Source organism: Anarhichas minor, unplaced genomic scaffold (genome assembly GCF_050575085.1).
Source record: "Anarhichas minor isolate MPS153535 unplaced genomic scaffold, ASM5057508v1 ptg000018l, whole genome shotgun sequence".
In the NCBI taxonomy this organism is placed as follows: domain Eukaryota; kingdom Metazoa; phylum Chordata; class Actinopteri; order Perciformes; family Anarhichadidae; genus Anarhichas; species Anarhichas minor.
In genome coordinates this window covers 13,324,091-13,343,085 of record NW_027466464.1, presented here as the reverse complement: position 1 = coordinate 13,343,085, position 18,995 = coordinate 13,324,091, and the positions used below count along the sequence as shown (strand labels likewise).

The 18,995-nt window shown below is 41.0% G+C and overlaps 1 protein-coding gene and 1 pseudogene across 1 annotated transcript; both read right to left on the bottom strand.

Moving 5' to 3' along the window:
- Nucleotides 1–2,731: 2,731 nt before the first annotated feature.
- LOC142953073 (pancreatic secretory granule membrane major glycoprotein GP2-like) lies at nt 2,732–6,798 on the bottom strand (annotated as a pseudogene).
- Nucleotides 6,799–13,667: 6,869 nt separating this feature from the next.
- kynu (kynureninase) lies at nt 13,668–18,199 on the bottom strand. The gene is made up of 13 exons (XM_076095142.1): nt 18,028–18,199; nt 17,827–17,947; nt 17,660–17,742; nt 17,222–17,283; nt 17,013–17,084; nt 16,598–16,672; nt 16,339–16,485; nt 15,797–15,895; nt 15,630–15,700; nt 15,014–15,066; nt 14,709–14,794; nt 14,391–14,612; nt 13,668–13,838 (listed from the first exon to the last, which is right to left on the bottom strand). Exons 1-13 carry the CDS (start codon nt 18,194–18,196, stop codon nt 13,668–13,670), a joined length of 1,431 nt encoding a protein of 476 aa, XP_075951257.1. The 5' UTR covers nt 18,197–18,199.
- Nucleotides 18,200–18,995: the final 796 nt, after the last annotated feature.

The following is an 18,995-nucleotide window of genomic DNA, read 5'->3' as shown; positions in this document are numbered from 1 at the left end:
TAGTTCATTGCTGCATAAACCTGCATTTGCTACAGCCAATCAGAGTGTACAAATGTCCGGCTGCAGGAATTTGCTGCCAAATACTTGTAGAGAGCATGAACAATTTTTCCAGTGGCTAGAAAAAAATATGCTAGATTTGCTGCTAGTTTCCTCTTTTATATTGAAATGTAGATGTTTATTTTATTTGTGCACCAAATATCCATTTGACCGTCATGATGGAGCAACAAATGTGTAGATCACAGTGCCATCCATGTTATAGTTACTTACATCATTGGCTGCCAAACAAGTGAACGTCAAATGGTGCAAACTATCATTGTGCATTGCACATGACTTGGGACAAAATCAGATTGTCTTTTTCTGTTAAATCCCAACATGAATAGTTTTGCGGTCATCTGTTTATCTGAGTTGTTGAGAACGTGTTATGAGTGCGTCCTGCTGGCAAAAAGCGTCTTCCTGTTTCAACGATGTAGTGAAACAAACCAACGGGCTGGAACCTGTTGTGCTGCTCCAAACATGACTTCTCCTCTCATTGAAGGTATTGAATCCTAAATATTTCCTCCAGTTGAATGATGAACCAAAACGTGCTGTGTGGGGGAGTTTTATTATTATTTAATCCAATTAAATCAGTTCCCAACCTTGATAATATTAACAGGATGTTCCACCCACATGATTGACAGCTTGCAGACTAGTTGCATTTCGTCTTGACTGACAGGACGGTTGAATGTCTCACATGGACCGCGTTCACGTCAAAACAGAAGAACAAACGGGGTGAAATCTTGTTGCAAGTTGATTGTGTTTTGGGGTTGATTTGGTCATTTAATATAACAACCACAAGGGGGGCAGTTTTATTTTGTGTTTATTTCCGACGTGAACGTGGCATCCTTCTCCTGCAGTAATAATCACAGTCGAGCTGCGTTCAACATTGCATGACAGCCACTACTTCAGACGATGTAAATTATAAGTATAGTGTTGCAGCAAGACCAAACAATGTGTTACGTGCCAATAATGGAAAAAAGTATTTTTGGGATTAAACTCTTTGTAATTGAGCGTGTGTGTTGTCTGGCTCTCTAAAGCTTTAATCAGGGTGGGGAATTCCCAGCAGCTCTCAGCTAAGTGTCAGCAATAATTTAAAATATTGTACTTTACGACTATATAAAGGAAATTCTTCATGTTATATCAAATACTGAACCAACCTGCTGAAGCGTGCTGCAACTGTGACTTTGGTGTGTTGGCTGTCTTCAAAAAATTGTCAAATTTCACTCAAGGCAGCTTCTCTGCCTCTAAACTAATCATCCAATATCAACAATATCCTCTATATGTTTATATTTACCAACGATATTATCTATATATTTAACTAAACAGAAAATAAATAAATGATCAAATGAATGGAATGAATAAAGAACATGATGGAGTGTAAGATGAACCCAAAACAAATGAAAAGGATTGCATGTGACAAAGTAGAATCAGTATTTACACAGGTACTTATTTCATCTTGGCATTTATTCTATTGACATGTTTATTTATACTATTCTTTTTCTAAGTTACTTGTTGTGCATACACTGGCAACGAGCAGGTCTCGAACCCAACTCAAGTACGCCCAGAACTCTTCTCTAAACGTATTCTTCACACGTGTTAATAGACTTAAAAAGTCACTGCACCTCATAAAGATCGAACTTGCAACCCCACCAATATAAAGCAAGCAAATAGGTTCTGATGGCAAGGATTTGCCTAAGGTTTAAAAAGACAAGAACAGATGAATGAAATAAATGAATGAAACTCAGGTTTGTTTTACCCACTCCCTTTATTTGTTTTTTTGTCTTTTTGATGCTCATAGTAATAATAACATAATGATTGTACACCAGCATGTCTCAGTGTCATTACAGCCACAGTTTGAACTGACAATCTTAACTTCAGTCTGATAATCACCTTTTTAATCTTCACATTCACTTCAGCATTTTCCTTCATTTGGATCTGGAAACCTTCTTCTTGCTGCAAAGCTTCCTCCAGCTGAGCCTGACCACGTTCTTTTAGCTTCACGCCACTAAAACACAGATTCTTTTAGTGTCATTTAGGCTGTGTGCATTTAAAGGTAACATTTAGTTAAAGAACACATGATGTATATTTTTTAAAAACCCGCAGTACCAGGAAGTAGTACATGAATAAAACCCTCTAAACCCTTTTTTATTTTTGTTCTTCACTGCACACTTCATTTCTATTATTTCACCAAAGATTATATTCTATTTAAAATCTCATAATAATCATCACGAATCATTGGATTACTGCAGAAATAACATATGCCATCCTCTCAGGTGGATCAGATGAAGACGCCAGCATTGTTTCACATTAACGGTCAAACAAGCTTTCACAAGCAGTGAGAGTTCAGCTCCTTATTGTGACGAAGCTTAAATCAGGAAGACAAGCAGATACAAACTGTGACGACTCATGGTTTATACTTTGTCTCTGATGGAGGTTCAAATATCGAATAGATTTCCATGAACTCTTCTGATCGCATTCCTGCTACTGAGAGGAAGATTTGATGTCAATGAGCACATGAGCATTCCTCTAGCGCTACCCTCAGGTTCAACTTTACATCTTTAGCTCCAAGAATAACCAAAACCTCCGTATAATCAAATCACCTCTGATTTAAAAGACTTAAAGAGTAAATCATTAATTAGAAACAAGTTAAATTCGTTCATTCCATGTCATTGATCAACAGGGCGGCGGTCTTCATCTAAGTGCTCCAGGCCATAGAGATGAGTGCTGGGTTTTCATCTGCAGCTTTAGACCTGGAAGATCTGCGGTTCCTTTTATCGCCACCGCTGCAGGTCTGTAACACAGAGAGGACGGTTAGATGTTAGACTTTACAAAGAGCAACACTTCAATGATATAGTACAGCAGTATTTCCTCCACTCCTGCTTACCGGAGCACATTGGTCCTGCTTGGGGCACAGCTCCAGTTTGCAGTGCAGGTAGATTTCAGGTTCTTGCCCAGAGAACTCAAACATGTTGAAAGAGAAGAAGTTGGAGGTTCCCAGTCCGTTTCCCTCCACCATCACCGTCTGGTCAGCTGGGTTCGGGCATCTGCTCAGAAACAGGGAAACGGACACGATGAGTTCATTGAGTTCAGCAGTTGATTCTTAAAAGCCGCCGACTAAGAGTTCTTTCTCACCCAGCAATGACGAGGTCGTATCGCGGACTGCCATTGGGGGACGGCTGGTTGGTTGCCCAGCAGGAGTCGGTCACTATTGCGACCGTGTTGTCGTCCAGCCCCTCCGTCTTCAGCTCCACCCAGACCTTCTGGTTCAGCTGGATGTCAGTGCTCGACCCAACGAGGTTCATGCGGCCGGCATCGGTGTAGGCGCTCATCATCAGAGTGTAGTTATAAACTCCAGATACAATCCGCAGCACCACAGAGCTGCAGAGCACACACACACACACAGTTCAGCTGTGTCAAACTACAACAAGCTGCACATCAACAAGCAGGTGAAGCTCAGCCGCCCTCCACACACCTGTCTTTGATCCTGAAGAACACACTCTTGATGTCTGGCTTGGTGTAGAGGCAGGAGAAGTCGATATATACTTGGTCATGGTGGGTGATGACTCCGTTCTCTGAGCTGTTCCTTATCATGATGGTGTTCTTGGAGAGGATCTGGCTGTTGTTCATCTAGATTGAGACAGAAACACAAGGCATTGTCTCTCCTCTTACATCAATCAGACAGAAAACTTGTTCAGCTGTGTGTGTGAGCTGGAAGTGATGAGCAAAAACAGCATGTTTTTTTACTCTTGTTGAGAGCAACAAACTAGAGGAGGGAACCCACCGAAACCTCGGTCCCACAGGTGTTGCTGCTGTCGAAGCTGAAGGTCACCATGTGGGTCTGGTTGTCCATGTGGCCTTTGCAGTTGGGGTCATTGAGGTGAAGGACGGAGTAGTCAATGCCTTTGTCCTGCAGCAGACATCCAGCCAGACTAATGGTGGCAGAGTTCTCCTTGCAGACTGTCGGCTCACCTGGACACCCAACAGCACAATCACGTCAAATATCACCACATAAGGAACGATTAGCATGTTTCAGATGTATCCGCAGGTGCTTTTTGAGTTACATGTTCTCTGTCTTTGGGTTTATTTGCCCTCCTCTTGCACGTTACTTAAACTGTCTGATATAAGCAACAAATTTTGGTTGCAATAATTAAAAATGCAGAGAAATTAATGCACAAATTAAAAATGCTCTACTTGCTGTACTCTGTAGACTTGCACTGTACCTAAAGCGTTCGTTGGTTTGTACTTGGAGGCAAACAAGGCCCGACACAAGCAGCTTCTTTCTCCGAGCTTCTCGCCGCAGAACTCATGATCGCTGCAGTACTGGTCCAGACAGGAGGCCTGAGGGACAGCAACTACAGACAGACACATGAGTTACTTTCAGGTCAACCAAGAACGACACAAAAATAACATTGTTCATGTCAACAAAGTCAGTGATGTAGTCTTCACAAATACTCCACTGGTCTTGGAGCAGTACAATATTTGCAGGTAACTTCATCTGGTGTTTAATTGATCTGCTTCTTTATACTCGACTCACTTCAATTTAAACATCCACTCAGCAGCAGAATAAGAGAAAGTGAACGAGGATCTTACAGCAGTTGACTGTTGACCTCCAGTCGTCCAGTGTGACGTCGTCTTTCAGGCTGCAGGACTTGGCGTAGGCCTCCATAAACTGGCAGTTGAGACCGTCCACCGCCGGGTATTTGCACAAAGTGTCTTTGCAGGCGGCTACGTAGGGCTCTGGGTCAGTGTGGTTGTGACAAGCAGTGAAGGGTGGCTGCCTCAGGAGATCACAGCTGATCGAACCATGCAGAGAGGAAGAATGAGTGTTATGAATGTTTACCTTCCACAACCATCCCTGGTCACATGACAGTGTCGTGGCACATATAAATGTATATGCAGATGACTCGGTGCTGTTTGAAGGGAGTGTTTAGTGTTTAGATGGGTCACTTCTTACTGTTCAGCGGACCGGTTGCAGTTGATCGTACCGTCGACGGTGTCGTTGTGCTGAATGTCGCAGCTAGGGGGCGACAAACAGCACATTACATTAGAAACCGACAGGACATGAATAACAAATGTATTAATATCAGTCAGTGCATTAAGTTAAGACTAAGTCGTACCCGTCCTCAATGTTCTTCTCGTCATTCAGGGTGGTGGTCTGGCTCTGATTAGTGGGGTTTCCACACAAACCCTCTACAGCTTGCATTGGTCCTGTTTGATGTCAGGAGACAATTGGAGACAAATCAATGAACTTTGACCCTAATAAGCACAGCTTTTATTCTGAAACTCAGTCCAGATAGGGTCTAGGGTTCTGTACCTGACACATGGGCGGTGTTGCCATCAAAAAAGACTGTCATGTTGGAGGAAGGTATCTTGGCAGTAACTCCAGTCTGGTCCTTGGAGAGCTCCACACCGTGAAGCAGCTGAGTCGTGGTGTTGAGATTCAGTGTTTGGTCTCCGACCTACATCACAGCAGATAGGAAACATGAAGGAAACACTGGTCCTGATCCTGGTTCCATATCAGTAAATATGATCACAAATAGATCCTGAGATAAAACACTGATTACTTTGTATGCCACCTTTTCATTGGAGGAGTAACAACTGTACACAAATACTGAATTCATTCTACAGAGCTTTACTGGAGTATTTCTATTTGATGCTGCTTCATACTTCTACCACCACATCTACAGAAAGTGTCTCTGAACACATCAACACAAAGTAACTCCTGGCTTGTAATGATCATCAGATTGATCAAAGGACCCATGAACACTGTTTTTAGATGGATTGTGGCAGCTCACCCGAACTCTCCCGCCTTGTTCCAGATACATTATTACACCTGACTGCGTTATTATCAAGTGGTCCAAAAATGACACGTCTTTACGGCGACGCTCACGGAAACCTGCATCGAGCTCAAAACCAGAGCTTCCTTGAGGCTGCATCAGAGCGTAGTCACAGCGATCCTGGACAGAGTGGACTCTGCTGTGGAAATCGATGACAGTGGACCCAGTCACAGTGCACACCACGGTGGGTTTATAACACCTGATGAGATGGAAAGAGACCATTTAACTGTCTTTTTATCTCTAAAGGCAGAATCCAAAGACACAAAGACATTTCATCCTTTGAAGATGTCGTTTCCAGTTCATATCGTACATTTGAGGAATATAAATCCTGAAAGAGTATTCCACAAAGATCAGTTTATTAAAGGGGAGTACCACTCCACCTGTGAAAACACTGAGAACAACTTTAATAACGAAGTCTAAAATATTAAATATCTGTGTGTATGTAATAATGTTTATTGGGTTGCATTGTGGGAAATGTAGTATCCAGGGATTTCTCGGGGGAGAGCCAGGATATCTCTGCAGCTTTGATCTTGATCGCATCCAGAAAGTATTCAGAGGTTTCAAGTCTCTTTCAGTCCACGTGGTACACTTCATTTAAATCAGTCAGTGAAACAGTATTCAAACTTAAAAAATACATGATATAAAGGGAACATATTTACGTGTTGTTGCCGAGGCAAACCTCCAGCGGTCCACATGAATTGACAGGACCGATGATTACAGACGAACTACAGACTATTTTGGAGCAGTCTGTGAAGATACTTGTACCGTCTGCTACAGGGACATCTGGGAGGTGAAAGGAGGTTTATGAAATCAGTTTGATATCAACTTTAACAGAAGGAAATAACTTTTAAGATATTTTCTGTTTAGAGAGTCCTAGTCCTTTTTTTTTGGGAACCACATGATTTGCCTACCTGAGAATCTGCATCCGCTCAGGTCAAATTCAAATATGTTTGGCGTATTCTCAACATGTGGCCGTGAATCCATAGTTAAGCCACCGGCCATTATTTCAATGTCCTAGAAAAGGGTTGGACACAAATCAAGGTTAAGACTGCATTACAGAGTGACCAGTGTAGAACGTGTTACTCCTTTTCTTGTGTTTTTATTCAACTTTAGGACATTTCAGTGGGACAGTGAGAGCAGTGGTGACCTCAGCATCACATGACCAGAAGTCAGCCCTTCACCTCCCAGACTGGCAGGTTGATTCTGAGTGTGTGTGTGTGTGTGTGTGTGTGTGTGTGTGTGTGTGTGTGGGGGGGGGGCAATTATTTCTAATCAGCCCTGCTCATTCGTCCTTTTAGTTAAACACAACCAAAGTATTTACACATTCACACAGAAACTTCAATGTATTTCAATAAAACATGACATTTATAGGTTTGTACTAACTGAACAAAGGGATGTGTGATTTCTGACGCCCATCTTTGTTTGTGATGAGGACCAAGAACCAAATGTTTTCTTTGTCCGTCTGCAGATGAAATGTTTTAGCTCCAGATGTTCAGAAGAGTCTTTGAGGATTCTTCAGACTCAACTGGAGCTAAAACACCAGAGGAACAGACTCTCTGCCCTTCTGGCTGAAGGTCAGCATCAACTTCACTCGCCATGAAGCAGATCGGTTTGAGGACATATGTTGCCATAGTAACAAAGTCACGGTTCGCATATACTTACAGTATCACCTAGGTAAGTAGGAGAAACAACCAACGATGAAATTAGTTGTGTGCCATACGGGATGAAATTCCAAACAATCTGAAAGCACAAAGAGACGAGAGACGGAGAATATTAGGAAATGGCTTCCAAAATAATTCAGAAATAAACTTTGATTTGAAGTTTCCTTCGACACTCGATGTTTTACAAAAGAGCATCAATATAAAAACATAGAGCTGACGTTGACTCACCATGTCAAAGTTTAGAAAGATAGAGCAAGGTGCTGAGCTCTTTAAGTTTGGGAATGATGTACGAGTTGCTGATCTAAGTTTCGTTTCGAATGAAAATATATTGTCCTTCACACTGTTTAATCCCGTTGCATTCAACAACGTCACACATTCTCGTGGCGGTTCAGTTGCGTTGTTTTTGAAACAAACTGATGTAGATGAATTTTGATTGAAATACACCTGAAAAACAAAGACACCATTCATGTTAGTAACACATATATTGCAGTAAGTAAGTTGTGTATTTAGAATTTCTCCAGAACAAACTCGGTTCAAGCCTAAAATAACATTTTTTTCTCATTTTGGTGAAAACAGTTTGCGTTCAACAAATCCTCGGACCTTTCTCTTAACCTGTATGAGCTGTTTTACATTAGAGAGAAGAAGACGAGGTTCACAGTGAACTGGCGGGTAATTTGAAGATTTGTGGGTGATATCAGGAGAGAGAACAATATTTAAAGGTCAGGAGATTATGGCCAGTATAGTAATCCTGAATACGTTTATTGTTTTCTATCATGGATGTTTATATTAATCTATAATTATTAAACACTGGAGAGTTTTACTCTTTGAGGCTCTAAAGAATTTGGCAATGCTGATATTTCTTTATCATTTTTGGAAAGAAGTGTTTATATTGATCACAGGGGAAATAGACACGACTGTCCAGCTAACGTTTGAAGACGTCCTCGGTATTAGTTGGCAGTCTGAAAAACATCCAATCTTTTAATAAATCACGGATGTCAACGCTTTCGACTGGACGAGTCTTCATCGGGGTGTGAAGTGTGATGAGGACAGGTGATCACATTTAAAGACTGCCCCTCAAACACTTACAGACACGACGGTGAGAAACATAAATCCAAACATGTACTGCAACAAACAACAAACAAGAAAAGATATTAAATCAATCAATAACAAAATAAAATGAATAAAGTAAATCAGCTGTAATACTCACAAATATGTAATGTGAAACAAACAAACAAATTAAGGTCATAAATAATGAGTAAACAAAAGTGTGAATAGACAACGAACTTGTTGAGCCCTACAATATGAAAATACTCATAAGGGAAGCCAATAAACACATTGACAGGACATTATTATTATTATTATTATTATTATTATATGATGTATACAGAGACAACAGATGGCCAGACATCATACTACAGCCTCATGGGGTCCTGCAGTGAGTCACACTGTTGTTTTAGTGACTCAGTCAGTTGTGTTGCGTTTCACAACACAAGAACGTCTTCATTTAAACCCAAGCACCCACTATTTATTCATCCGTCTTTCATTCTTTCAGACTTCATCCTTCATACGTGATATTCTGTTCGGCTGACCTGCGGACTAAAACTATTTTATTCATGCAGCTCCTGGAATGAATCACTCGTATGTGAGCGGACTGTGAGAGGCTGAGGAGGGAATGAGATGCAGGTGAGGTCCTGTTCTTAACTACAACTTTGAGGTACTTGTATTTTAGTATTTTCAGTTACTTTATAGTAATACTCCACTCCAGGCAAATGTTGTACTTTTACTATTTGTATTTTATTTGGCAGACTCGGAATACTATCCAGAATATAATCACACACTACATTCTGGTGTAATGTTTGAGGTAAAGACAACAGATGACAGTGATGTCACACCTCTCATTGTCTGTCTGTTAGATAACAACAGTAACACGGCTTCATTTTACTCACTGTCAGGATGGTGAATGAGCGTCCAAAAAAGTTCAGGGGACACGTGCTGATGTTCGTGTCTTCACCAGGACCATTAGGTATTACTGGTTGAGACAGGTAGAGATCAACCTGGCTGGCAGCAACTACAGCGTGAATGTGAAGGAAGAGAATATCATACATCAATTAATACAGTTCTTTCATAACTCACACTTCAAGTGAATTCTGGGTTTTAGAGATTAAATTCCTTCAGTGTGTGTTACTACATCATTTAATTCATAAATGTAAGTAGTTAAAGGTTAAGCCCTTTATAAGCAACTGAATCTATGAAACTAAATTGTCCCAATTGAACTTGTGTTGATTTAAAAGCATTTCATTCATTTGTATTGATTTCATGTTTTAAAAGAATCATTCAAGTAAAAATCTGTGTTGACGGCAGAAGTAAATCAAACACAAACAGTGACGCAGTATCCAAAGAGGGTTTTACTTTCAAATCGATTTCATCAAAAGGCTTCAAAATAAAGGTTGTGTTCTAAAGCAGTGAAAACGCTTCAATGGCTGCTTACCTGCCAGCAGGAGGAACAGAGCACCTGGCTTCATGATGAAGCGGCAGTAAACTGTGGAGAGCTGTGAGAGAAACAGTTCATGTAGTGACACCAAAAACACCTTCTTTCATTTATTCATTTGGAAATAAAGGATATTATATTTTTACTTTCATCATCCAATCAACACATTTTGCATCTGTGCGTCAAACTTATAGGCAATGAGGAAACTGAAAAGTGGTTGATGTCACAAGGAACTTGAGTTTCACCATAAAATATAACAAGAATAAATCATCAAATGAAGAGAAACACAATAAAGAGGAACAGCATGAGAGCAGAGTCATAATAATCCTCTACTGGCAGCTTTTACAATCACAGGGGAGGTTATTCTACAGTGTTGGAGCTAAAAGACTCAACATTTGGTGCAGAATAAGGAATTTAAATAACAGGAATATAATGTGGACTTTGAAAGTAAAATAAATCACCTGAAAGATGTAACACAAACATTTCCAAATCATTTCAACGAGCAGTGCAGTTTTCTTCTTTGTTTTCCCTGAAGTCACTGCACATTCAACATACATGTTCCTGTCTATATACAGAGGTACCATGATGCATCTTGATAGAGGGGCTTCAAAGACCTGCAGTCCCCTTTGATAGTGCACTAGCGCCACATGAATTCAGGCAGAGAGGAAGAGCGTGCAGCTGGTCTTACCGTCTGGAGGTCGGGTGGAGCAGCAGGGAGATGGAGCTTTGCAGATGGAGGTCAGTGATGAGCCGCTGTGGGACGTTTCTTCTCTCGGGGAGATGTGCCTGCTGTTTGTCTCTCTGCGTCTCTTTTGATGCTGGTCCTTCTCATCACGCCCCTTAAGACTGATGTAAGTTTTACATTCTCCAAAACTCCTCAAACCGGCTTTATGTCCTTTTTGTCTGTTGCGTGACTTGCTTGTCTTATTAATAACCCACAGGAATTCAGTGAGTGACGTTCCTTTGAGATGCTTTTCTATGGTAGATGTGTTTCAGTATGACGCCCTTGATCGACATGTGAACGTGGAGGACAGACTTAAGATTTTATCTGAATACTTTTCATCGAGAAAGTCCAGTTTTTTAATGTGCAACATTAGTTGCACCAGTTGGACCAAATTCGCAAGAGAATTCAGAAAGAAATGGCAAAAAACTTCTGTTTATCCAAGACCCAGTTCTTCCAATGTGTTCGTCCTGAATTGAGAGGAACAGACATGACGCGGGCGTTATTGGACATTTCTGTGTTCGTCTTGTGGTGCATGGAAATGATTCAGAGCCTCCGTTGTATTATGTGACTGAAGATGACAGAAATAAAGCATTCAGTTTTATTAGTGTGCTATGAGAACCCAGAAGAAGCTCTTCTTCGTCTTCGTGTTCGCTGTTCTAAAAAATGTTCATGCTGTTTGATGTCATCTTGGATTTCTACCAGCGGTGATGATGATTTCATAAGTTAGTTATCCTCTTTGTCAATGTGATGGTGAGAAAACACTGATGAATTAATGAGCAGACTTTGATTTAACATCAGAGTTGGCTTGTGTCTTTTCAAACTGAAAGGTGCTCACTATAAGCACAAGTACAAATCACAGCGGGCCCTCGCATCCTCCCGCACGTCGGGGGTGCCGGCGGGACTCCGCGAGAACGTCCGCGACCGTCGGACAACACGTCGGCGAGTGTGATGTTTTTGTTTTATCCCGCGTGGACCACCTGATGCTGGAAATGATGAAACATTTGTAGCGGGCGCTATGGAGGCAATTCAAAACGGCCAAATCCCATATAAAATATGTCTTCCCATGACTCATGACACATGTACAAAGTGTCATGAGTTTTTGAGCGTCTCAAGCTACTGAACCATCAGCTTCTTTTTCATGGCAAATGATGCGTTGCCACGACAACAGCGTTCAACAAAAACTCACATTATTCATGATGAAGCATCTTCATTGTCGTAAGGCTTTCCTTACTACATTTGAGACTGACCTGGTCAACTGTGTTGGAGTAAATAAAAGTATAAATTGTGACATTTCCTTTTGCCAGTAGGTGGCGCTATGAGTTATTGAAAATGTTGGCATTGATATATGCTCATACTTGAAGTAACATCATACATATGTAATATTTTGCAGATTGAATAATGTACCTTGGAGTTATAACAACTTTATTGTTCAGGCTGAATGAGGCAAAATGGCCGCCACGCCACGTCACAGTTCTTCCATGAAAACTCACGAACTTGAAAACTTTTCATCACAAAGGTAGCTCGATGTACTTTGTGTATTTGAATTTCAACAGGGCCTTCGCGGCCCGACGTCGGTCTCTCGGGCCCTGATAACACTGCTGGTTTGAATGTCTACGATAAGGTGGATCTATAATTAACGTTTGATATTAAGTTAAAATGAAATGTGTGAGAAGCATAATCGTACAATCTGGCTTCATTTCACCACGTCACCATCTGCGTCAACATTTTCCGTTCTGCAAACTATTCCAACACGTGAGTCGGAGTTTCTGTACATGTGTGATTGTCTTCTTTGGCGTCTTACGTCTGTCCTCCACGTTCACATGCCGATCAAGGGCTTCAGAAATCCTCCCTGACTAGATTCTTTCATTGTTGGCTGCTTATTAACCTGAGGGGATTTCAGGTAAAGTTATGTGCAGTTATGGAACTATTACCGTATGTAATTACTCCTCCCTTAAATGCAAATGTTTTGGATTAGAGAAAAGCGACAATTACAAATGATACTAACAATCATAAAAATATCACGTAGCCTGACCAGAAGTCTTCTCTCACTCCATCAAACAGGTACCCTCCTTTTAATTTAACTTAAGACTTGATCTATTATCATCCTACACGTGTGCATGCTCTCTTTTCTTCATGGACTGACACGAGATATGATAATGATATTTGAATGTTGCCACAAGATCAGTTATTATTGTTAGTTACACAAATCATTCCAACAGGTCTGAGCTCCCTATGAGGCCGTTATTGGATATGATGCTTTAGTGAAATATTCACATGGTGTGATTTGAGTAAAACCAAAGTTCTAGTGAGCAGGTTCTTCAGCATTCTGTCCTGGTGGCCTAGAACGTGAGAGCTTCAGGCGCTTTAAACAGGTTTGTGACAAATGACCTGTCGGTACCTTCCAGAAAGCTTACACGCAAAGCTTGTTTGTTCTTAGAACATTCTGTAACTTCTAAAGGAGGAAAGTATTCAGGTCAAAGAAATGAAGGTTTGTCAAATCATCTATTATTGATACATTCTCAGTGAAATTCAAATTTCCATGTTGTCGCTTATTCCATGAACTCTAAACTGAACTACAGGTTAAAATGTTAACAATGTTAAAACTAACAAACTGATCAGCTGTTACTGAAAGTTTGTATAAATTCATGTCATTAAGTTGAACGTGTTTCCCTGATTGTGATCGCTCCTCTCTTTCATCATTCCTCCACCTTCAAGTAAAGGTTCTGCATTAACAATCCTCCTAAAGTAAAAATACATAATTATTATCAATACTTTTATACTTTTTAACTGTTTTAATTGGTGGAGTTTAATTCCCACAGATGCATGTTAACAGAGACACATAAACAGGACAGACCGTTGTTCCACAGTGCTGGCTAAGATAACGAGGCTTACAGTCAAACGCATCCACTGTTTTAAAGGTTTCACACGTTTCCCCTGAAACAAGGTGTGTCAGTGGGTTGAATCTGCTCCTCGTTCATCGTGCTGGCAGTGAGAGCTGATCCCAGAGTTTCTATGAAGCGATGGACATCGCTGAAGGAGTTGTAGAGCGGCACCGGAGCGATTCTGAGCACGCTGGGCTCCCTCATGTCACACTGAACGACACCAAAAAAAACAACAGAGTTCATAAACACACGAATCTACAACGTTTTGATTTGCTGTGCTTCACTTTCATGAGAGTACTGTCAGCTGTGTGAACCTCGTGCTTTCTCAGCAGTTCAAATAACGTGGATTTTAACATTTTATTTTATATATTTGTTTTTTCCAGTTTTGTTTTGTTTTCAATCCTGCACATTTTGCTCTAATTATGAAGATCAGGGTATTTTTGTGAGATGAAACTGATCTCTTTGATGCATATTGACGTAAAAAGGCACATCCCATCCTGTTGTGTGTTCTTTCTTTTCTCTTACTATGTTCATTGTGACCGTTATGCACCAAATGTGTTTGTCAAAACCTACTTGGAGGTTGCTTAAGATCAATGTGTTTTGTTTTAGTAGTTGCTGAAGAATAAAACAGGTTTTATAAACTCGAGGGCACACAGCACTGCTTCTAATCTCAGATTCAGACTGATGGAATGTTGGGTTTTTCTTTCCCGATGGTGCTCTTCCATCACAACACTCCTCTAGTAAAAGCTATTCGATACTCACAACGACGCCCCTCTTCTCCAGCTCCTGGTAGACCTTTCTGATGTGGATGGAGAAGCAGAGTGAGAGCTGACAGCCTCTCTGCTGCGGGTCAGAGGGCGTGATGATGCGGATGTGAGGCTGAGTTGGGTCCTTGGTGTAGTAGTGCTGGATCAGGTACTCCAGGTAGCCCGTCAACAGGAGGGACTTCCTGCGCAGCGCCTTCATACTGGTCATCTTAAACACCTGGAAAGATATTAAATCACGTCTCAAGAAGACTCTATTTCATCTGACGTTCATGTCGTTGACGTGCAGTGAAAAATGTGGGGATCACTGCAGTACCTCCAGACTGGCCTGCAGGGGGCAGACCAGCAGGATGGGCTGGTTGGACAGTCTGAAGCCGTTCACTCCAAGCTGCAGCTTCAACTCTGAGATCACACAAAACCAACACCGTCACAGTTTGTGTTTGAGGCATTTAAGAACAGACACATGTGGGGAAATATGTGTCTTCAATATTCAGAGTACAGTGCCAAGTATGAATTAATGAACTCACATCAGTGGCTTCAGAGAGACAAACTAGCATCATGTTGCACCGCAGGGTGCAGCTGTGTGTCATATACAAACATGAGAAATATTATTTCCTTTACCGTTATCCATCAGGAACCGAGTTTTCAGATCATGGCCCCACCATCCCACCAGGCTGCAGGAAGCAGGAGATGTGAATGATGGAAAATAATAGATAATCATATTTGTATATTTAGAGACATTCTACTGCTCGCTTCTCAGTGCTAAAGTATCTCCATCAGTCCAAGACAAGATTAACATTTGACTTATGTATATGCTTATGTATCTCTTTAAGAAGAGATACATAAGCATATACAGTAAAATAAATGAATAAAAAAGAGGAAAATAAAAGAATACATTTGTTAAATAAACTAATTATAAGCATTTTAATTCATTCATTAAAATATATATTTGTTTATTTTTTGCAGGTAAGTTACTCAATTCTTTTCTGTATATTTACTCAAATGTATTTGATTTTTTCAATTTCATACATATTTCCTTCGTTGCCCGATTCAGTTCATTCTATTATTCATTTCTCTTCATATTTCCACATTTATTTTATCGTTCTTTTGCACTTCTATGATTCCATATACCTTCCTTAGTCTAAGGTTTTGTTTGAGTTGGTTCCTGAATATTATTGTATTGTTCTAACAATGAAATCAGCTGACTGAGTTATTTAAACGCTGTGTGAGGACTCACGCAGGCTTGATGTCTTTGTGTTTCTTGTGGATAAAAGCTCCGGCTAGTCCTCCAGCGCCTGAGTTTACATACTGTGAGAAGAGTCATCACTTATACATGCACTGTGCACCTTCATTTGTGTGCTCATAATCCCCCCCCCTCCGGTAACAAAGGTCCCGTCTGCTGACCTTGTAGGAGCACCAGCAGGCAAAGTCCACCCCCCAGTCGTGCAGCTTCAGCTCTGCGTTTCCCACAGCGTGGGCGCAATCAAAGCCCACATAACAGCCCTGACACACAGAAAGAGACCGTCATGTTCTCACTGTGGAGCTTCTGACTGTACAGAGCGGATCGAAACATTACATTTAGAACAAGTCATTGCAAGCAAAAGAAAACAGTGTTTACATGTAAATGAACAAGTGAAAGTAACAATACAGCAGTGTAGAAATACTCTTTATTAATTATGAGCATGAAAGTATCATTAATGCATGTAATGCATCCACCTGTGCATCACTTTTATGTTGCAGCTTGTAAAGGGTAACTTAATATATAATTATATCATATTTATTTATTTATATTTTCCATCCATAATCTGACTCTGCAAAGTAACTAAATGTAACTAAGCTTCCCTCTGAGATGTAGTGCAGTATGAAGTAGAACAAAATAGAAATACTCAAATACAAGTACCCGACAAAGTACTTGAGTAAAGGGGGATAGATTTGTTGTTTGTTACCTTCCTCTGGCCGGCCTCAGTGATGGCGGCCATGTCGAACAGCTGGCCGGTGTAATACTGGACCCCGCTGAACATCACCACAGCTATGGAGTCGCCCTGCTTCTCGATCACCTCCAGGATGTCCTCAGTTCTCAGAGTGTCTTCTCCCTGAGCAGAAGCATCATTTCACCTCCTCAGTGATCACATGCAAATAGGAACGTGAAAGCACTTTGTTTCCCCAAAATGTGTGACAGTAAGCTCTGGATGACGGTGACTGTACCGGTCTGGGGGACAGCGGCAGCATGCTCTTCTTAGGGTCGAACCCTCGCAGCCGGATCTGAGACTCTACAGCATACTGAGAGAAGTTAAGAGAAACATTCAGTTCTTTGAAACCAAAACGTCTGTCAGTGGAGAGATGATATCTTATAATATGAGCATCAGAATAAACCATGTCTCTCGTTTTCTGTTCTATATTTGCATCTATGGATGTTACGTTTGCACCGGCTTTTAAACAATGAATGTTTTACTTTGAGCCGCTGCAGACAGAAGTGCAGCACTAGTACAACAATGTAGTAAAGGGATTGTATCTACATTCCAGCAGCAGTGGAAGGAGTTTTAATAAAACTGGTGTTTTAGTGTCGTTGTGTGGGACCTTGACCGGTGCAGAAGGTCTGCAGGTCTGCAGGTCTACTCACGTGGTCTGACGGGAAGGCCTTGTCCTCTAGAAGGATTCTGTGCCGAGCTGCTGTGGGTTTGTAGAAGGAAAGCTGCAGAATAAGGACGTGAAAGGACAGTTAGTCTTGAACTTGATTAAATGTGCACAGTGGATGCACGTTAATCGATATGACACACGTGCATGGCACGGTGTCAACCTGTCCTCCCGTTAGAGCTCGTGAAACGTTACCAGGAGAAGATGTAAGTTAACTGTCAGGCCGTTCATCAGCGCCACCTCCTCCGTTTTAGCTCCTGTAAGAAACAGTTCACGTTTTATTGCTCATTATATGATCATTTGATTACAATCCTGTCTGTCGGGACGGACAGGGGGAAATTGAGTAATCGTTATGCAAAAAAATTAGTAAATATATATTTTTAAGAATACATAAACACATGCAGAAATAACTGAAAATGAATGTGAAAATAAAAGAAAATGCAAATAAAGAAGTTAAATAAAGACTGTTTCCTAACTGCAGATTTGTTGAAAGGCCTTCATGTGAACTTTGAACAGAACGTGCAGTGACCTCAACAAGCTGCTTCACAGAACAAGTATAATAAGCTGCAGGTGCGTAAGCAGCACATACACGCCTCCTACCTAGACTCTGTGAACTAATATGAAGTCTCTCACCAACAACATCAGCCATGAGGTCCTCGATGTTGTCTTCAGCCCACGCCCAAGGCCGAGAGCCTTCTGTGTGACCATAGACACCCCTATGGAAAGAGTTTGTTCCATGCAGGGTCACTAAACATTCGTCTTTGTTGGTAAAATGTGAAACATAAAGAGGCGTGACATACGTTTTGGCCCACTTCTCCAGCTCCTCCTCCAGGTACTTCCGGGCCATTTTGGGCTGAAGCCCCAACGAGTTCCCCACAAGGTAGATGCATTCCTTGGTGCCATCGACCAGCGAGAGATCGGCTGACACATCAGACGTAGTTATCCAAACTGATCTCAGATACTGAACATTCGTATCTTTTAATGTTTGTTTTTTTACTCACAATGAGGCAAATCTGCAATTCTGGGCACCAGGAACTCCTCCCGGAGATGCTTCAGGCTGTCAGCTTTGTCCAGGTACGCAGCCACGTCTGCAGAGGTCGGGCTGCAGCCCAGCAAAGCTGAAACTCGCTTCAGAGTTTCTCTCGGATTGGAGCCAACAAACGGGTCCATTACCGTGGGATGGAGGCTGCTGGGCTGCAGAGAGAGGAAGGACACCAATAACAACAATATTTAAGCTTAAATAATTCATCTAAATGTATATTTCTGTAAATTTACCCAAATATATGATTATATTTCACATCTGAACCTTACAATGTAAGTCACAAAGACATTTTTTTTCTTCAAAGGATTGCAATTGTCAAATCTATTATATTTCTCTCTTTATGTTTTTTATCTACAGAAAAATGTGTCAATGTGTACAAAGAGCAAACAGGAGGATAATGTTCAAGGGTCCAAAATACCTTCTCCAGAATGAAGAAACATTCATGAACTCAATAAGCATATTGTACATCATATTCTGTATCAAACATGCATTTGTGAGGGAGGAAAAGTCCAATGTAACCTCACTTATTTTACTTTAAAACTTGAGTTTTAAATGTTGTGCATGAAGCATCTATTTAAAGAGCAGTGTTCCCTCTGCTGTGATCTGTCACCCGACTACAAAGCACAATCTGCCCTCCAGACTTCTCTAATCTTCACAATAATTACTGTTTTATAAAACACTGCTTACAATAGTCTACTCTGTTTAGAACGTCAGTTTACTTTTAAAGGTCTTTACAATCTGTGAGTTCACCGGAATGAATTAAAAAACCTTTAAACTATGTTTACCTGAAAGTATAACAACACGTTCTGCTCTAAATATGCAGAATATTATGTCGTTTTACTCAAACACAACAATCAACTCAACACTCATTCTTTCATACAGCAGCATGTAGTGGACTCACTGTTGGCAGATAACCTTCCTCTCAGA